The 21670-nt window shown below is 40.0% G+C and overlaps 1 protein-coding gene across 2 annotated transcripts in view; it reads right to left on the bottom strand.

Moving 5' to 3' along the window:
* The window catches only part of SLCO1C1 (solute carrier organic anion transporter family member 1C1), a 34662-nt gene extending 21788 nt beyond the window's left edge, over positions 1–12874 (bottom strand). Inside the window, exons 1-5 of one of the 2 annotated variants that reach the window (XM_006121286.4) lie at positions 12633–12874; positions 6004–6154; positions 2301–2442; positions 617–749; positions 1–122 (exon numbers count right to left, since the gene is read on the bottom strand). In XM_006121286.4, the coding sequence (XP_006121348.2) occupies positions 1–122; positions 617–749; positions 2301–2442; positions 6004–6132 (526 nt within the window). In that variant the 5' untranslated portion in view covers positions 6133–6154; positions 12633–12874. Of the gene's footprint in view, positions 123–616; positions 750–2300; positions 2443–6003; positions 7874–12632 lie in introns of those variants that run through there. The other variant, XM_075897866.2, reaches the window with a different exon arrangement.
* Between the last annotated feature and the right edge of the window lie 8796 nt (positions 12875–21670).

The raw sequence follows: 21670 nt of genomic DNA, 5'->3' as shown, positions 1-21670 counted from the left end.
CTGCATTTACTTTGGCTTGAGGTCTTTCTAAGACTGAGAGTGGTATTTGACTTTTATCCGGTAGACATGGGGAGTTGCTGACAGTGGAGTTGGTAGAGGAAGAAAATATTTCATACCTATATCTGTGATAAAATAAACATTTTCTTTACTCATCCCTTTACAATATAGTACCACAAAAAATTTCACTGAAAACTCTGAGCCCCAAATCTGGACTAGTGTAGAATACAGAATAGTAGGAATATTATCTGGGTCTTGCATACTTCTCTCTCACTCACTATTTTCTATTTTTATTCATCATTTTATCACGGAGGACACTGATAGACTTTAGCTCATGCCTGCAAAGTCCTGACAAACATTAGCTAATCATAAAGGAGTTTCAAATTTTAGTGGATATTGATGAGATAATGTTACTTTTATTTGCTCAATGATAACAATAAACAATATTTTTGTAATACATAATTAATAGCAATCATATTACTCTCTGTTCCCACCAGCACTTCCACAATCAATGTTTATTTGTTTAAATGGGTGCATACATAATGTCCATGGGCAAAAAGTAAGTTCTGTGCTAGTGCATTTCTTTCTGAATCGAAAGAACAGATTGCTTTGCACTTACCGTCCCATAAAGAATTGGGGCATCGCAATCAGAAATGTTCCAGCTGACATTATTAGGCAACCAACTCCAATTATCTTTGGCCTATGAAGTTTTGCTCCAAAGTAGCTTACAAGAATTATGATTAGGAGATTACCTTTGAAAAATACAAAAGAATAACTTGGATTTGCAATACATTAATAAGAGAACTATGCACTGAACTAGTCGCTCCCAAAACACGGCTTATTTAGTGCTTGTTGGGGGGTCCACAGACAGATGGCTGCTTACATGGCAATGGGTTTCCTTCTGGTTTCCAAATATGTGTGAAAGCATTGAGGGTTATAGCTAGGAAGAACATGGGCACATTTAAAAGCAGCTGGAAACAAGGTCCTAGTCAGCTGCCAGTCACTGGAATGAGAGGCAGAATGCCAAGGTTTGTGTGTGTTGGGGGGGGAAGGAGGGAAGGGTGAAAGGGAGGGAATGAGGCAGCCAAGCAACAGGACTTTGAGTACCTCAGCCAATAATAATGATCTCAGGAGTACTAAAATTCCAAAACCCACTAAACTGAAAGAATTTTGAAATATGTCCAAAGATTTGATGGTCACTTTACATGATGTCATGGTGAAGCTCTTGGTGGAGGAGTGCCCCATATCCATTAGGCATTGATCTTTGTATTCTCTCGGTTTACCAAGTCACAGAGCTATAGTGACTGGATTACACACGAGAGGATCTCGTAGTGACAACTGCAATGAAGAGAAGGCTGAACATTGCACAAGAAAGTGATGCCTGTCTACAACTAACACCAGTTCCAACCCTTTCCAGGGTAACCGTTAACCTCCATGGTCTAGGTCTCTGGTTGTGTGGTCTGACGCCTGCAGCTCCCTAATCACAACACTTAAGAGGTGTCCTTCCCTAGGTCATGATACACACAGTCGGTTTCTGTGGAGCCGTCCCTGCTATAGTTGCAAGCCCCTGCATTCCAGTCTCCAAATCCTTGCCAAGCTCAGCCCCCTCCCGCCCCACGCCTACCAGCCTCGTTTGCCAAGAGACAGCATCACATACTTGAGAGGGGATGGGGCCACTGAAAGTTGCATGAGACTGGATAGGCCCAGTGTGGCAAGCCCTGAGGAAGGCCCTGCCCACCCTTCCTGTCGCAGCAAGGCAGAGGAGACTGGCACCCCACTGTCTAGCGTACTCGCACACATTTGGGTCCATGGCCCCTCCATCATGACAGAGGGGTGTGTGTGTGATCAAACCAGAGCTGGCAATGAAGCATCTGCCAGTGTTGCTACTCCTCCCTCTCACCACAACCAATAGTACACACTTTGTGTAAGGTGTGTATGCTTGTGGGCACCACTGTTTAATTACATAGATAAGTGAAACATCTGTAGCTCAGTCCACATTGTGGGTGAATCAGGTCAGCCACAACTCTGTACTGTACTGCCTAGAGGAGTAGTCTGCACCGTGGCCAATGAAATCCCTGGCCACATTAGTTTAGAGAAATGCAACAGTCACCACCACACTTTCACCCATAACATGATCAAGGTCATGTTAAGCTCAGTCTCATCACTGTCACACCAAGTGTAAACCACATTTGCTCTTGCCAGGCGACTCTCATTTAACTGCAGTAAGCCTATGAGATTTGTATGATCATTTGCCACAGGGAATGGTGGCATTAGTTTTGTCTAAAAATGGAAGCACCACATACCAATTTCAAAGCTGCCATCAATAACACCAACCAAAGAAGAAGGGATATCGAATCTTCTTTCTATCTGGGTGATGGTACTTTTTAAATAACTTCCTGACAGTGCTTTAGCGAAGTAAACAAAGGATAATGCGCCAAGAAATATCTGAGAGAGAAGTTAATGGTGATTAAGACCATAGAAGAACAAATACTTAATTTTATTATTAACTGTATTGAATATTTTTAATTGAGTGATGTTCCCTCCCCCCACCCACACACTCTCTGTGCTTGTAAACAGTGCTGGATTGACAGTCTTCTATTTATCCGCAGCTCATGGACAGAGCCATTTAAATTTCCTTCACGGTCTGACAATACTTTTATTATCCCTAGCAGAGAACAACAAAATGACGAAGCAAACACTGTCTCTAGGAATAGGGGGATAATTCAGCCTCCTGTAGCAGCAATTAGCATCAGCTGTGAGTAGTTTAATTGGTTTGTTTTATTTTTTTAAAACATGGACACTTGCTCACTAGGGAATTAGACTGACAGGAGCAAACCATTTCACATAGGGTGCCCACATTTCACATGATGTCTATGCTCCTATCCCGAAAGCTGTTTCTCCTGACGTCCCCCAGCCAGGTAAGTCTGCCACTGTGCAGCAACTTGCAGAATATGGGCTTTAAATAACCCCAACCTGGACTTGATGTTAACCAATGAGCATGAGGTAAAAGGTGTTGCATCCCTTTATCAGTCTCCAGCGCCATCCACAAGCCATCTTCATTTTAATTCTTCATATGAAAAACATCCTTTGTAGAATGGCTCTTCCCCCATCAAATATCCTGCCATCTAGTAACTAAAGTGTATCTGTGTTTTTCTCTTATATCTTTGCTGCTGCAGAGATAGCTCCTATGGCGCAGAAAAGGGCTGAATTAAAGATCTTTATGGTTCTTGAACTCACTCTCTTCTCCAATTGCCCTGAACTGAGAAAGTTACTGGAAGGAAGCGGTCCAGGGGGAGGTAACCTCTGAACACTCCGGGGTGTTGGCTCTTGCAGAGCTCTGGTTGGGAACCCTGCAGAGAGGACAGGCCCGGGGGCCCCTACCAACCAGCAGCAAATGTGACAACTCCCCTGCCTCCTAGAGGCACGAGGGATAAAGACAGTGTAAGCCCTGAAATAAAAACATGGGGCCTTTAAGAGCCCAGATCTGGGCAAAACTTCCTTTTGGGGACTGTTGGACTTCTAGATTTTATTAGACACTGTTACCTCAGAAAGGGGTAGACTTCAGTAGTGACCTGGGCAGAGGGACATGTTGCTACGTACCAGAAGAGAGACCACCACCACACTGGAGTGATGACCAGCTGGGGACACCAGAGATGAGTGAGAGTTATGACCTAAAGACCCACCCATGAGGTAGTAGCACCAGTAAGCCTTGCCCTTACACACACTAGATTTCTGTGTACTGTTTCTGTTAAATGGAGATTCCCCACATCTCCTTTTGGAGAGTTAGTTATTTTCATCCAGCTGCACCCAACTCCAGAATAGAGTCACATACTATGCGCTTATGTGATGGAGGCCATATGTTTTCTCACTACTGAAGGCTATGCTTTCCTTTGAATAGGGAAAAACCCATAGCAATGATGCACATCACAATGAGCATCACATACCAAGGACCACAATATCCCCCATGCCATGTATTGATGCCTATCCTGAGTGCAGTTACACAGATTGGGGAAATCAAAAGCTCCATGTGAATATTTCCCTCCTAATTTGGTCTGTTTGTTGTAGAATTGCACCAAAATAAAAGCTTAATGCAAATTTTCTCATTTAGCTTCCAAATTTGCCAATGTCACACTGGCCTTGCTTCCTAGGAGAAGCTACTACCTGTGGAAATCTCCCCAGTGCTGGCTGGAATTTAAATAAAACTTTCCATCCTTTGAATAATATAAACAGTATTTCCCACCATGAGGGCTTTCCCAGCAAATATGCGTAACTGTCTTTTTCCTTTGTGTGGGTGTAAATGACTGTGGATATTACAAGGTCATGTAAAAACATGAATATGATTTTCAGGGGTAATATAATGAAAACAGGATGTCCAACCTCTTCGTTTTTGGACATATATTGATGCTATTTTTCACACATGTCTTGGAACTACCTAGAAGGGAACCTGAAATCAGTAGGTATCCAAAATGCTCTAAAATTACACTGGCAATGTAAAAATGCCCATGATTTTCCATTCTCCTCCAACTCACCTCCAATCATAGGTGGCATTGGATATTGAATGCACCATAAGGGCATGTCTACACTGGGGAGTTATTTCGAAATAAGAACGTTCACACACCAAGCATGTCATTTCAAGATAATAACTCCTGCTTGTGACGAGGAATAAACTTATTTCTAAATAGTTGTTTTGGGAGTTATTATTTCAAAATAACCTGGTAGTGTAGACTTAGCCCAAATCATGTTTACTTACCAAAAAAAACAATACACAAAACCCACCAAACTGGACTAATTGTTTGAGCTATAATATTAGTGTATTTTGGAAGCAATAAGCCAATTCCTTAGTGGCTGTGACTGAAGGTTTTTTCAATGAGGGAATCAGATTATTGTTGAGCAAGCAGAGTGGCAATGATTTTATTGCTAGTACTGTATAATGCAACTTTAATTAGCATAACTTTTTTTTCCCCATTTGTAAACAACAGTGGCCCAGTTCTCATCCACCAATGGATATTCTATGGCAGTAGATGAGGCCAATGGGAATATCCAGGAGTTTATGTTATCAAAGTAGTCATTTTATTCAGAACAAAATTACCAGACTCATGGTATCACAGAACAAATTATCTGCTATAGGTTGTTATTTACAGCATCTAATCCAACTCTCTTTGAAGTCAATAGGTGTCTTCACGTGGACTTAAGGAGATATTGGATTAACTATAGATGAGTGCAATGGAAAACCAGAAGAAATAACAAATGCAAAGAGCAAGCAAGGATTAGGTAATAACAAAGACGCTCTGGTTCAGGTTGTGACCAAACATACCTCAGTGAATTCAGATGACCTCACACCCCAGCAGAAGTCCAGAAGACTTCTGAAGTTGTCCTTGGAATGCAGATTGCAAGAAAAGACCAGTTGCAGGAAAAAAGCAACTAATCTTCTACCACCCAATTGAGCAAGGCTGGATTTCCAGAGGGAGTGCTTGTCCATTCTGGCTTTGTAACATACATGTGTTGTGACATTATCACCTTGAAATGCTACATCACAAGTCTTGGGCAGGCTGCTGAAGTTGAACTTACAGAGAGCATGCTCATTCAAGCACAGCAATTTTGGGAAGGCTCAGAGTTTGATGGGAACAAAAAATAAAAACATTACTATTGGCTTTCTCCTTCATACTACCACCTGTCAAAATGCATGTTTGTTCAATCAGTGAGTGGTCAAACTGTATTTAAAGCAGTAGGAATATTTTTTTTCCAGTTCTAGAAACCTGTATTACCATGGCTGCCAATTTTTTTAATATAGACACATTCTACACAGGAGTGTGAACCAGGGTTCCAGATCTGAACATCCAACAAAGTTAGGGAAATTTGAATCAGCACATACATTACATCCATCTAAAACAGCTATAGCTTGAATGGAAAATGAAAAATATATAGGGGCAAGGGAGGGAATGCACCCAGCATCAAAACCTAAGGTATTCAAAGATGTGTGTGGTAAAATTCAGAGCTCTTCCTTACCTTTATACCTCCACGGCATGTTTGTTTCTCCTTGGATGCGAAAGATTCAGATTTAGCTGAAGACCCATCTATTGGAAGGATTATGGTTTTCGAGAACAATTGAGCATTTTCTTTTGATGAATTCTCCATGATACTATTCCCTGTCTCTAATCTAAAAGACACCATTATCATTTTAACCTAGGGACTCAGCACTGAAAGCTTATGCCACATTAAAACCTGCAAAACTGCTTTCTGAGCAGACAACAATGACCAGTTTACAATAAAATCAGAAATGGGGAGTTTGAAAATTTCCATAAATTAATTTCCATTGGATTACCCATACAATTAAGAAAAAAACATTGCTTTTTAAATAGTCACCATTAGGTTTATAGGTAAGCTTATTGTTCTAAGTGCTACTAAGTTAGTTCTACCTCATTGATATCAGTTAATGAGCAAAATGAAAAAGAACCTGGTTTTAATTCTCTATCATAAATTTAGCTCCTTTGCCTGTTCTGATGGGGCCATAAGTCTCAATGATCTTTATCAAATATTGCAGGAGAAAAACCAGAACTTGTGTCTTTGCAAGTAAATAGGACAAATTAAAAACTCAGTACTGTATTTTGTTTTTAAATATTAATATAGCCACATTTCTTAAAACCATGCCTACATCCTACAGAGCCTTGTTAATCATTTCAGTCTCTAAATCATGTTAGGAAATATTTTTAGTCTCTTCTATTCATCTTTAAGCAACCTTAGGTTTCACTGAACAGAAAAGGTTGGCCAGAAATAGGGAAACTCTTAAAGTTGCCTTTCTGATAGAGAATCATAAAAACAGAAGGCTGGAAGGGACTTTGAGAAATCATTGAATCCAGCCTCCTGTGGTGCAGCATAATCAATTAAACCTCCCCCATCTCTGACAGGTGTTCATTTAACCTGTCCTTAAACCTAAACCTATAGCAATGGGGATTTCACAGCCATAGCATAGCGAAAAACTATTGTGACATGCCCCTGCAGTCTTCATTTCTCAAGATTAAACATGCTCAATGTTTTGTTTTTTTAACCTTTTGTCATATGTCAGGTTTTCAAAATGTATCTTTTCTGTTGCCCTCCTCTGGTCACTCGTTTCCTAAAGTGCGGTGCTCAGACACTACACCCCAGTGAAGGCCTCTCCTTTGCCAAGTTGCACTGAACAATTACCTCCCATGTGTTATGTATGATAATTCCATTGTAAGTACTCTGGAATATCAGCCTTTTTCATGGCTATATCCCCCCCCCTTTTTTTAAACATATATTGAATTTGTGATCCAATATAAAACCCCTAGATCTTCAGTAGTACTACCACCAAACCAGTTATTCCCCATTTTGTAATTGTGCTTTTCATTTTTCCTTCTTAAGTGAAGTTCTTTGCACTTGTGTATATTGAATTTCCTCTTGTTGAATTCAGATCAATTATCCAATTTGTCAAGGTCATTCTGAATTTTAATACTGTCCACCAAAGTGCTTCCAACCCCTCCCAGTGGGGTAGCATCTGAATTTTATAAGTAAGCTCATATTCCATTATCCACATTGTTAAGGAAAATATTGCAGGACTGACTTCTGTCAAACCCCTCTAGGTACACCTCCTAGTTTAAACTTAAACAACAACAAATGGTCTGGTAGTACTTTATAGACAAACAAAACATATAGACGGTATCATGAGCATTTGTGGGCACAACCCACTTCTTCAGGGGTATGTCTAGACTACATGGCTCAGTCGACGGAGCCATGTAGATGAGTTTACTAGACATAGGAAAATGAAGTGGCGATTTAAAGAATTGCAGCTTCATTTACTTAAAAATGGCTGCGGCGCTGTGCCGATCAGCTGTTTGGCAGCACAGCGGGGCAGTCTGGATGCGACACGGTTGACAAGGCAAGCCTTTGTCGACGGCTCCAGTATGCCTCGTGAAATGAGGTTTACTGGAGCGGTCGACAAAGGCTTCCCTTGTCGACCACGGCACGTCCAGACTGCCCAGCTATTCCACCAAACAGCTGATCGGCATAGCGCGGTGGCCATTTTGATGTAAATGAAGCAGCGATTATTTAAATCGCCGCTTCATTTTCCTATGTCTAGTAAACTCATCTACATGGCTCCATCGACAGAGCCATGTAGTCTAGACATACCTCAAATGACCCGAGTTTTGAGTTTAGGATGTTCAGACCCCTAGTTTGACAATCTTTCAACCCAGCTGGACACTCACTTTATAGTAATTTCATTTTGTCCATATTTCTCTAGTATCATTATGAGAATGTCATATGATACTGTGTCAAAAGATTTACCAAAATCAAGACACATTTCATGTTCTGCTGCTTTTTCCCCATTCACTAGGCTAGTAACCCTATCAAAAGAAAGAAATTAGGTTGGTTTGATATGATCTGTTCTAGACAAATCCATGCTGGCTATTACTTAACCCCATTTTCTTCCAGGTGCTTAAGAACTGATTGATTAATAATTCATTCTGTAAGTAAATTTAGAGACATAGGTCTAAAGTATAGATCTTTACAATATTTTAGGACATCTGTGGAATAAGTGGTTTTGTCTCTGGGAATTTAGATGCCCTTAGGTCTAATCATATTTAACTAGCTTCAGGGGGTAGATATACTAGATGTACAACTTTATGCAACCAAGTAGAAAGCGGGCATGAAAGAAAAGTAGTGTACTTCCATTGAGATCATTCCATCATGTTAATGGAAATAATAGCTGCAATAACCTGTGTTCTTGTGATGGGATATTGAACTTTGTTACTCTGACCAAAGGCTGAGAAGGGCTTGGGAAAACAAAGTTTATTTTCTTGCCAGCACTCCTGTGTATAAAATAGGCACTAGTCTGGGACTCTAGGAAGTTGGATTTGATTCCTGCTTTGTCACAAACTTCCTATCTGATTTTGGGCAAGACAGGCCATGTCTACACCATGGGTACTATAGCAGAATATCTTTGGTACTGTAGCTATGCCAGCATAAGTCCATAACAGAGAGACAGCCTATAAGTGATGAACTGGGTTTCCAGTTGTAGGAATTACCTTTGCTTAAGTCTATGGAGTACTTATTTCCACATTGTAGCAGTGTTAGTTTGCTGTATCTATGGTGCACAGGGGGATGGATATTTTTTATCTAGTTCTTCTTAAATCCCTGTTAAAGTCCTGGTCTTCACAACATCTTCTGGCAAGGAGTTCCACAGGTTGATTGTGCGCTGAGTAAAGAAAACCTTCCTTTTGTTTGTTTTAAACCTGCTACCTACTAATTTCATTTGGTGACCCCTAGTTCTTGTGTTACAGGAATAAGTAAATAACTTTTCCTTATTCACTTTCTCCATACCTGTCATGATTTTGTAAATGTCTATCATATCCCCCCTTAGTCTCCTCTTTTCTAAGCTGAAAAGTCACAGTCTTTTTAATCTTCCTTTCATATGGTACCCATTCCAAACTCCTAATCATTTTTGTTGCTTTTTTTCTGAATCTTTTCCAATGCCAATATATCTTTTTTGAGATGAGACAACCATATCTTTTAACCTACCCAGTTACTTAATTTTGCAGCAGTCTAGATCTGCAAAACTGCACCAAAATCTATTCTATTGAACATTTTGTTCTTGGTCTATTTACATTTAAAAGTACAAAGCAAGAAAAGTTAAGCAAAATGTTAAGTAACTCATTCCCCTTGAAAAATATAGCTACCCTTAGGTAACAAAATTTAATTCAAGCCCTGTGTATTTGATATAGATATATATTTTTCAGGATTTCACCGCCCATCTGTTGGCAACCTCTTGAATATCTTTTTCAGCTTTCCTCAGTACTTATTCAGGCAAAATGTCCAGTCAGTAGAAGTTTGTCTGAGTAAGGAATAAGGGGAAATGGAAATGTACATGAACACATGCACACGTGCCTGTACACACATCCCTTGTACTATTTTTTTTTAAAGATAAGATATATGGCAAGGTCAACTCCTCTTGTCTTAATGCTACAAAAACATAACATTTTCCACTTTATGGAAACAATTATTTGGGGTGCAAATATTAAAATACATTTTTGTTTTGAAACCAAAAAAGAAAGTATAAATCTTAAAATTAAGGCAAATCTACAAAAGTGGATCTTCAAAATAAATCTCAAAAATTGTGTGGGCTGAGTTAGTGATCCATAAACTGATTTGGGTGATCTGATTCAACACAGTTATTTAATGGTAAATGACAATTGTTTAGACTTCTAGCAGAAGACAAAAACAACAAGTTTCAGCTGTGGCATCATTAAAACAGAGATAAACATGTACACACAATTTTATAAACAGCCACCAATTTTTCCAACCATACACTTGTAGAACTTTATGACAGAAAGTAATCTAATATGTAAAATACAATCCTCTGACATTAAGACACATTAAAGTGTGTGTGTGGTGGTGGTGGTGGGGGGGGGGGAATTACATTCCAACCTGCTTATTGATATTTATTAGATAAAAATAGAATTAACATGTTAACCTCCTCTGTATGAAATTTTCATTTTTTTTTCAAATGTATCTCTTCTCTAGAAAAACACAATATAATCAATATGTAGTCTTACCTAGTTTACACTATCTCAACCGTCTTTCCAAACACTTGCCCAGGCAACTTGACCCAGCACTCATTAATGGATCTCAAAGTTTCCATATTATTACAAGCCAATTTCAAAAACCAGCTTGAAAGGGAAGCTGCAAAGCATAATTTCATTTACAAGTTTGATACCTACAACAGAGGTTTAAACAAAGACCTTAACTGGATTATTTGCTACATTCCACATCCTAATGACATAAAAAGCCAAGCACCAAGTTCTTAAGGGTTCTTAGAATCCTCTCTATCAGCTTCATTTAGCATGGAAATGCTAATTGACTATTCTTTTCCCATTTTTCTCTCTTTTCCTTTTCCTCCTTATTCCCCTTTTTTCTTTTCTGTTTATTTGGAACTTGGACTCCTTAAATTCCATTCATCGGAAGACGTGGGTTGTGCCCACAAAAGCTCATGATACCATCTACATTTTTTGTTAGTCTCTAAGATGCTGCAGACTATTAATTTTTTTTAAAGTTTTTTCTAATACAAACTAATACGGCTATCCCTCTGACACTGTTTGTATAGTCTACGGCAATTAATGTATTTCGTCCCTCAAATATAGGCAATAAATAGTGTGCAAATATACACCAAGTAAGTGAGACTAGTTTACATGCTTCTGATGACAGCCAGGTAGCATTGATTTCTCTTTCTCTGAGGCTGAATTTTGTTTCATAATCATAATTACCAAAAACAGTGCGACCTGGAATTTATATAGCACTCGAACATCTTTAAAATGCCATAAAGACATTAACTATTAATCACTAGTGTTTCCTTGAATTTGATTTATATTTAGCAATTCTGAATCATTTTGAGGCTATTTGTTAGGGACTGAAAAAGCGTAGAGAATAGAAATCAACTTCCTATTGAAGTGGGAACCAAAAAACTATATACTACTGTTCTATTATTTTCTGTTTTACCAAATTCTTCAAAAAAAAAAAAAAAAAAAAAAAAAAAAAAAAAAAAAAACCACACTTCAGCCAAATTATTTTCTTATGTGTAGGTGATCAACCCAATAACTTCCAGGCAGGGGTATTAGCATACATTAACTCAGGAATTGGTTCTTTTGATGTAAAAGTGATAGTTTTGAAGCAATTATCTCCACAATGGAATTGTCTCTCTCAGGGAAGTCTTTGGGGACAATACAGGAGACACCAAAACGAAGACCTTGCTGGTTCTACTGAGCTATAGGATGCAGGGGGTTTTGTTTGTTATTGTTGTTCTTTCACAGTTATGGCAAACCATGAACAGCACAGACCAATGGCATTTTGTGATAAAATTGCTGTCAGTGCAACTACTTATATAAGCAAAGACTTAAAATGACTAGATTGAGTGGAAAAAAAAACAAGCAAACAATCTCATGGACTTTTATTTAATCATTTTGTGGTTAAAAGCGCTTTTAACCACAAAATGATTAATTAAAAGTTAGATGTACACAGATGACTGATATTCTGTTTAATGGATTTACTGATCAGGGTATCTAGCAATCTTGCTTCCCTCCCCATGATGGAGGAGGTTAAAGCATTTACCCTCCTATTTTTACATTTCTCCCTCCAGCTGTCCAGGGTGCTGGAACCCTTATTGTAATGTCCTTTTTTCTGACAAGCAGAGAAATAGCACCCCAGCTAACCAATTTATGATACAACATTTGCATTACCTCTGTTCCCTCACCCTCCTTGCTGGCGGGGTGCACTGCTGCAGCACCCTACTTCATGGTCTGAAAAAAGCGCGCGCGCGTGTGTGTGTGGGCGGGGGGGGGGGGGGGCTGAGCAGATCAGAAAATCCCCTGACTACCCGAGGAGACACTCATTTCACCCAACTTCAGTCCCTGACAAACCCTTTTCTTTCCACAGGATCCCTGAAGGTGCATCTATTTAGCAATCAATGTCCTCTTATATTTATTACCATCCAACACAGAGAGGCATTAACTGAACTGGGGGAAGGGGGTCAGGGAAGAGGTAAAGCAACTTATACAGTCAATAAAACAAGCCCTCCAACCTGTGCAAAATGGACCTCAAGAAAAAGGAAAATTAAAACCATGTCTTACCTGGCAGTAGCAATCCCAAAGGATAGTATTTACCAATTTACAGTAGGTGCATTCGCACGCACAGACAGACACAGACACAGACAGACACACACACACAGCTGGAAAGTGGTAAAAGTTTTGAGGGAAAAAACTCTTCGTACAAGTTATTCAGCCTCGAGAAGGTAGATCTTACAGTGGAGAGAGAGAGAAACACATAGGTGGTGGTCGAATTGCTGTCTTTTGTTCTGCTTGAGGGATCTGTGTGTTTCTCTCTCTCTCCCCCCCCATCTCCCCTCCCCACCTTTTCATTTTTTTTCTCCCTTTCTTCCCTCCTATAGATCTCAGAACACTAATCACACTGCCAGAGCAAAAACAGGTGGGTGCTGTGATCTCAAATCCTGGAAGAGCAGTTAACCCCCTCTCCTCCCTTGGGATATTTTTCTTTGCAACTTACTGTAAGTTTGACATAGGCACATGATGAAGCCTATTCTCATTAGTTGCCTGTTCCCAAGAAATAAAAGACTTTATGGCTGGGGGTGGGGGAGGGACTTGACAATAAAGGATAGAGCAGGGACTGTAGGGAAGAGAGGTTACTCACAAAGTTCTCGCTTCCTACCCAAAGATTCTTTTACATCAGCAATGCTTGGTGGTGGTGGTGATTTGCATCTGAATCTCTTGGACCATAGAACTTTAAAATATGCCTTGCTTCCCCCAAAGCCCCTGTAACAGAGTCCCCTTATACATGTGCCAGGAAGGAGTGATGCATTAAAGTGGCAGAAACTAGTTTTAGATGAGCTCCCTCTTTCTCAAAACTTTGAGAGCTGGCAGTGGCCTTTGCAAAAAGTAAGGAAAATTGTTCAACACAGGAGCTTCTGAAACCTTCCTTCTGCTCCAGCCTGGTACTTTACCTATTTCTAGGTTTTGCATGTTTAAATTGCTGCATGAATTCATATGAACATGTTATTTTAAAGAGTGTGTGATAGTTTCAAGTGCAACCACCGGATTGTGAGTAGTTACAAATCCAGCATGTTTCACTAAACTTGTGAGATTTAATTAGATGAACGGTGGAAGGTATTACTGTAAATTCTTCTTCTTCCTCTCCCTCTCCCCCCAAAGGGTATGTTGCTATGGTAGCTAAATACTGGAATTGATGCAGAGCCAAATACAGGGCCTTGGAGCAGATTTCTGCTCTATTCGATTTAATACAATTTTTTATCCATTCCTTAATTATATCACCATTTTGGAGTCATTAATGTGGTTGGAGTTTTTATTATGCCTGCACACGAATCACACATCACATTTTGTACTGCTTTACACTGCTTTTGTGGGTTTCGAAATTCAGAACTAGCTGCTCCTCTCTTTTTGGAGAGGTGTCAGGGTTCCAGTGGAATCACTTATGAGACTGAGGATCATTGGGCCTTGTTTTCTCCTCCAGCAAGTTGGTGAAGCTCCTATTCAAAATCCATTAAGTCGGCACCTGTTCTACTGTGGCGGCATCCCTCCAAGTTCACCTCTCCTGTAATACATGCAGACCGCAGCCTGGAAACAGTGAGGAGGGCGCTATTACTGATCCTCATTTCCTTTGATTGGCCAATGTTTTCTTTCTGTTACCCTGTCATCTCTCCAACCCTATCTCGACTCACTGGTTTGACTCATCAATCTGTTATGATGTGCTCTTAGGCCAGGCACTGACATTGACTAGAATAATGGGGCCCCAAACTCATGGGACCTTAAGTGCTAACACAATAGAAGTATTATTTAACATCATCACAAAACAATTTCTACACAATAGCTCTCTTGACTCACCATCCGTCATGGATTCAGCACTTCTCAACAGCTAAGGTAAGGCAGCTTTACCACCATATGAATCTGAATTAAATAACACAAGAGAATTAAATCAAGCTGCTATTCAAAAAATTTCCACCCATTGTGTTTTGGATTCTCAAGCACAAGGTTGAGGACTTAATCCTTCAGCTCTTACTCATGGGATAAACACAGAGCCTTGGAGCAGATTTCTACATAACTAGATCTAATAGAAATAATTAATAATTGAAAACTGACCTCAAGATGATTTAAGTCATCATTGGTCACTTCCAGCTGGTTTTTTTTGGATAAAGTCTCTGGTCTTGGGGGCTGGACTTAATGAACTCCTGAGGTCTCTTCCAGCCCTAGGATTCTATGATACTCTGAAGATTAGACTTGAGATCAGGTCAGGACACTGCTCAGTCATGGACTGGTAGGAGTCATGCTTTCACCTACAATTAACATGGCTAACTCAGATCAGTAATAGCCCTCTGGAACTCTAAGACACCTGGAATAAAACCATCCATTGTGGTCATGGGCACTCGGTGCTACATGACCTGCGCTAAGAGAAAGATGGAGAAGTAAAAACGGAAATAAAAACAACCCAGGAAACTTCAGACCAGTCAGCTTAACTTCTGTGCCAGGAAAGATAATGGAGCAAGTAATTAAAGAATCCATCTGTAAACACCTGGAAGATAATAAGGTGATAAGTAACAGCCAGCATGGATTTGTAAAGAACAAATTACGTCAAACCAATCTGATAGCTTTTTTTGATAGGATGAGTCTGGTGGATAAGGGAGAAGTGATGGACATGGTATATCTGGACTTTAGTAAGGCATTTGATACAGTCTCGCATGATCTACTTATCACTAAACTAGGCAAATACAACTTAGATGGGGCTACTATAAGGTGGGTGAATAACTGGCTGGATAACCATTCTCAGAGAGTAGTTATTAATGGCTCACAATCCTGCTGGAAGGGCAGAACAAGTGGGGTTTTGAAGCATCTGTTTTGGGACTGGTTCTGTTCAACATCTTTATCAATGATTTAGATATTGGCGTAGAGAGCACGCTTATTAAGTTTGCAGATGATACCAAGCTGGGAGGTGTTGCAACTGCTTTGGAGGATAGGTTCAAAATTCAAAATGGTCTGGACAAACTGGAGAAATGGTCTGAGGTAAACAGGATGAATTTTAATAAGGACAAATGCAAAGTACTCCACTTGAAGGAACAATCAGTTTCACACATCCAGAATGGGAAGCAACTGTCTAGGAAGGTGGTGAGGAGTCCTGTGGCACCTTGTAGACTAACTGAAGTGTAGGAGCATAAGCTTTCGTGGGCAAGGACCCACTTCATCAGATGCATGTAGTGGAAATTTCCAGAGGCAGGTATAAATATGCAGGCCAGAATCAGGCTGGAGATGACGAGGTGGATCCAATCAAGGAGGATGAGGCCCACTTCTAGTAGCTGATCTGGAGGTGTGAATTCCAAGAGAGGAGAAGCTGCTTTTGTAGTTAGCGAGCCATTCACAGTCTTTGTTTAATCCAGAGTTGATTGTGTCAAACTTAAAGATGAACTGTAGCTCAGCAGTTTCTCTTTGAAGTCTGGTCCTGAAGTTTTTTTGCTGCAGGATGGCTACCTTTAGATCTGCAATTGTGTGTCCAGGGAGATTGAAGTGTTCCCCTACAGGTTTTTGTATGTTGCCATTCCTAATATCTGATTTGTGTCCATTGATTCTTTTACGTAGGGACTGTCCAGTTTGGCCGATGTATATAGCAGTGGGGCATTGTTGGCACATGATGGCATATATTATGTTAGTAGACATGCAGGAGAATGAACCAGTGACAGTATGGCTGATCTGGTTAGGTCCCGTGATGGGTGATGCTGGTGTATATATGTGGGCAGAGTTGGCACCGAGGTTTTTGCATGGATTGGTTCCTGAGTTAGAGTTATTATGGTGTGGTGTGTAGTTGCTGGTGAGAATATGCTTCAGGTTGGCGGGTTGTCTGTGGGCAAGGACTGGCCTGCCTCCCAAGGCCTGTGAAAGCGAGGGATCATTGTCCAGGATGGGTTGTAGATCACTAATGATGCGTTGGAGAGGTTTTAGCTGAGGATTGTAGGTGATGGCCAGTGGTGTTCTGTTGGTTTCTTGGGCTTGTTCCGTAGCAGGAGGTTTCCGGGTACACGTCTGGCTCTGTCAATCTGTCTCCTCACTTCCTCGTGTGGTTATCATAGTTTATCATAGTCTAGGAAGGAGTACTGCAGAAAGAGATCTAGGGGTCATAGAGGACCACATGCTAAATATGAGCCAACAGTGTGGTCATAGTGGACCACAAGCTAAATATGAGCCAACAGCTGTCACAAAAAAGGCAAACATGATTCTGGGATGCATTAACAGGAGTGTTGTGAGCAAGACATGAAGTCACTCTTCCGCTGTACTCTGTGCTGATTAGGCCTCAATTGGAGTAATGTGTCCAGTTCTGGGCACCACATTTTAAGAAAGATGTGGAGAATTTGGAGAAGGTCCAGAGAAGAGCAAAAAGAATGATTAAAAGTCTAAAGAACATGACCTATGAAGGAAGACTGAAAGAATTGGCCTTGTTTAGTTTGGAAAGGAGAAGTCAGAGGGGACATGATAGTAGATTTCAGGTATCTAAAGGGGTGTCACAAGGAGGAGGAAGAAAAATTGTTCTCCTTGGCCTCTGAGGATAGATCAAGAAGCAATGGGTTTAAACTGCATTAAGGAAGGTTTTGGTTGGATACTAGGAAAAATTTCCTAACTGTCAGAGTGGTTAAACACTGGAATAAGTTGCTTAGGGAGGTTGTGGAATTTCCATCTCTGAAGATATTTGAGAGCAGATTAGATAGACATCTATCAGGGGTGGTCTAGACGGTACTGGGTCCTGCCATGAGGGCAGGGGACTGGACTCGATGACCTCTCGAGGTCTCTCAAGGTCCCTTCCAGTTTGAGTATTCTGTGATTCTATGATTCTCTGAATTGAGGAATGGAGAACCATAACACTGTGTATTAATAATGCAGTTAGACTATCATGGTGTGTACACGTCACATTTTATATCTGAACATGTCTTATTTCCCCATTGTTAAATGCACAAAATCAAGTATTTATTTCTCTCTCTCTTTTAATCAGACTCTAAATGTGCAGCTGCTTATAACAAATTCAGAGTGCTAAACAATTACAATACAAAAAACATTGTGTACTATGGGCCAAATCCTGCTTGACTTGCTCGATGGACTATTCTTGTATAGAAGGCAAGCAGAATTTGGCCCTGAACACACAAGGTTTTCAGCCTACTCTGAAGATAATCTATGTTCACAAGGCCTGGCTCTCCACCGTAACTACATTAATATAGGTGACATTACATCAGCACAGAATGAGGTAACAGAGACTTAGGCCGTCTGTATTTAGTCCACATTTATCCTCTTTTCTGGGTTTTGGCACTAGTAATAATTCAAACAACAACAAACATAAAACTTGGACTAAAGTTTCTCCCTTCACTTAGCTTTTCCTATCATTTCTTTGCAAAGACTCTAGTTCTCTTTCCCCAAAGAGCCACTCCCATCTCTTTGCACTTAAAGGGTAAGGAATCAGTCAAAACCCCACTGTAGGGTTATAACACCTTCCAATAGAAAGATCCTGCCACCTCATTACAGGCCAGTTGTAACCCTGAGAAATGACGACTTCTATGTTGACTTTACGGTCACTTTACACTACCAAGGCCAAGAGTAAATAAGACTCAGACCCTCACTATAGCTCAATGGAAATCAGCCAGATATTACAGCATTTTGTGTATCTCAGAGTTTAGTGAGTCAGCCTCTCTGCTTCCACAATGAAAGGCGGATGAGGTAATGTCTTTCCTTGGACCAACTTCCATTGGAGAGACAGACAAGCTTTCAACCTTACACAGAGTTCCTCTTCAGGTCTGGGAAATGTAATCAGAGTATCACAGTTCAATACAGAGTGGAACAGTTAGTTTGGTATATGATAAGTGTTAACGACAAGGGACAATTCAAGGTGAAGTAGCTCATTGACTTGGCCCATTGGCCCAGTCATGGAGAGGAGAATGGAGGATTATTGTAATAAGCAATGAATCTAGTCTCATAAATCAGTCTATTTTGAGCATCTAGCAAAGTTATGAATATAAACCTTTAGGTTCATCTTTGGAAGGCATGCAGGTTTCCTTGAAGATGAAGACTGAGAGGTCAGATATAAAGCTATTGTATTATGGAAAGGATTCACCCACAAGGTGATTGCTGTTTGTCTTCTCATTTTGCTGCGTGTTCATTCGAGACTGTAGTGGTAGTCTTGCTTCACCCATATAGTTGTTATTGTGGCATTTAGTGCACTGGATCAGATACACCATGTGCTGCGATAGGTATGTGTAGGATCCATGGAACTTATTTACCACATTAACATGTAGAGACCTAAAATAATTATTCCATTGAATCCACCTAAAAAAATGTCTTTCACAAGGACAACACCACTACAATGACGATTTTCCCACAGTTTCAGATGCCTACGAAAGCTCATGATACCATCTACATGTTTTGTTAGTCTCTAAAGTGCAACCAGACTATTTGGGGGTTTTTTTAAGTTTATCCTGTACAGACTAACTCGGCTACCCCCGATGTTCCCACAGATAGTCATAAGAAAAAAGCATAATCTGATCTGACAGTACACTTATTGCAGGTGAAACCACATTCTTGCTCATTCGTGTGATTGCTTCAGGGGGAAAAATGGACTGTGAACATCTTAAATATCACATCCATCACAATCTACACCACTAAGAGGACTGCTATACAGCCCCTGAAATCACTATTTGTTGGTTGATCAAACCACCAGACAAAAGGACATCATAGTCCTTGAAGTGAGCCTATACCTAAATTGTTGTTCACTGGGACCAGGGTTTTAGGGTTCCGAGGTATAACAAGTATCTGCAATAAAGGAACCCTTCTACCTCATCCATCTCTGGGTCCCTGTTCTTTTCTAACAGCTGACACATTCCGTTGGAAGGTTATGGAATAGGCCAGGTATTTATTATTATTAGCCAATACTTCTAAGGCTACAAATTCTGGCCTGATACATGCTCCTTTAACTGCCTCCTCAAATAGAGGCAACATGGTGATTGATCTACCCTGAAAGAGCCCTGAGCTCCTCTTTAGAAGCTGGATCCTCCCAAGTGATAGCGTACAGCACTATCCAAGAGGTCAACCCCAGTGAACTCATTTGGAAACTGCATAGACAATTAAATAATTTTGTGGTCCCACAAAATGGAACAATTTGTATAAATGAAACAAAGCATTTCAGAAGAAACTGGAAAAAAAAAGCACCTGGATATAGTTAAGTTACCAGAGGTCTTCTGTCTCCATAGTTTTACATTCTAGCCACATGAAATTAGAAGCCAGACCACATCTACTTCTAAAGCTAAGGGTTAAACTAATTACATGGACTAAAACTAATTTAGCCTCAGTGAATGACTTTTTTGTGTGTGTGATTTGACAGCCAAAAGAATAATCTAGCTGCATACAATTCTCAATGCTTTAATGGCAAAGCATTTTTGTGGGTCAGTCTCTAAAACCTCAAACAACAAGCCTCCTAGATAAAGCTCCAGTGAACTGGTTGCTCCCTTTTCCAGCCCATTGCATAAGCACCAGGTGCTGAACATTTAAACATTGCTCCTCTCCTAAGATTGCACAAAATAAATACACCTTGGCTCGTTCCTATTTGCTACATAAAAGGCATTTTGTTAAAACATACCGGGATAGAGTTATATAAAGCATAAGGGCTTTGATTGCAAGGATTAACTTAACGCTGACAAATCTTACTAATGATGGAAAAAAATTGTAAAGAAAACTATTGTTGATTTTATTCAATGAGGAAAAAACAACGGGCATTTTTAATATAAACATTAAGGAGCACAATTGACCTTTAGCCTAAAAATTTGACCATTTTAAAATTGCAATAATCTGGTGAAGAATGTGCTCCAGATTCTTATTACTGCTTCGGAAAGAAAATCCACATGAAAGAATCATTCTGTACAATGAAGACCTCACCAGCTTAGCCTTTAACTGCAGCTAACTAAGTTCCTCCCATCCTCACCCGCCACCATATTATGCATTACACTGGTGCCTAAATGCTTCACCCAGGGTCAGGGACCCATTGTGCTAGGTACCAAAGATGCATATACTTATAGAGTGTTGCTGCACTTAAGAGCTTGCAGTCCAAAGCCCTGATATTGCAAAGAGCTCCTGGACCTACACAGAGCTCAGGCCTATTGGGACAAAGGATTGGAAAATGATATTATTCCTATTTTAAAGACAGAAAACTGAGGCACAGAGATTTCCTGAAAGTCATACAGGAAGTCTGAGTCTTTGCTATTGCTGAGGATTAATTATTTTTAAGTACCATTTGTATTTTCATTTTATTAAAATGCAATCTATTTTTAAAGTAAACCCAACAATTTATAAGAATTGAAACACAAACAAAACCCACTGCCTCTAAAACAACTTCCCTGTTAACACCCCCCCCCTTCTGCAGTAAAAAAAGAAGCAGCAACCACTCTGCCCAATGACTAAAGACATATGGAGCTTCAGGGTCTGGTCTCGTAGCGTGTGTTTTACTCTTGAGGATGGAGTTTTTCTATCTAGCTCTTAGGAACAGAAGCTTTAATACTAATGGGTTACAGATGACAAGAGCATACAATAAAGTCATGCTAGCAATCATCTTGGTGCCTGAAGAGATTTTTGTTGGCCTGATTTCCATTGAGACTAATTCCTGCTTTTCAGATTCTTAACAGCATTCCAGGAGCACTATGAATGTGTTCTAAAAAACAATCATCAGGACTCACAAAATATTAACCACGGAACTTATCTACACCCTAGACACATTACTAACATTTTCATAAATTCCCCAAGTGATTTGAATGATCTATCTAGGAATTGCCTTATATATTAAAAATGTATATACTTGGACTGAAGTGGAGATGGACCTAGGAAATAGACTTGTTGAGAGTCCCTGGGTAAGGTTAAAGGGGGTAAAAATCAAGAGTGATGTCATAATAAGAATCCATTGTAGACCACCTAACCAGGAAGAAGAGATGGATGAGGCTTTTAAAAAACTACTACAAAAATCACCCAAAGTACAGGATTTGGAGGTTAAGAGGGAATTCAACATTCCAGACATCTGTTGGGAAACTAACACAACAGGGCACAGATTATCCAACAAGTTCTTGTAATGT

The sequence above is a fragment of the Pelodiscus sinensis genome, chromosome 1 (assembly GCF_052426305.1).
Source record: "Pelodiscus sinensis isolate ZL-2025 chromosome 1, ASM5242630v1, whole genome shotgun sequence".
In the NCBI taxonomy this organism is placed as follows: domain Eukaryota; kingdom Metazoa; phylum Chordata; order Testudines; family Trionychidae; genus Pelodiscus; species Pelodiscus sinensis.
This window is presented reverse-complemented; position numbering and strand designations above follow the sequence as displayed.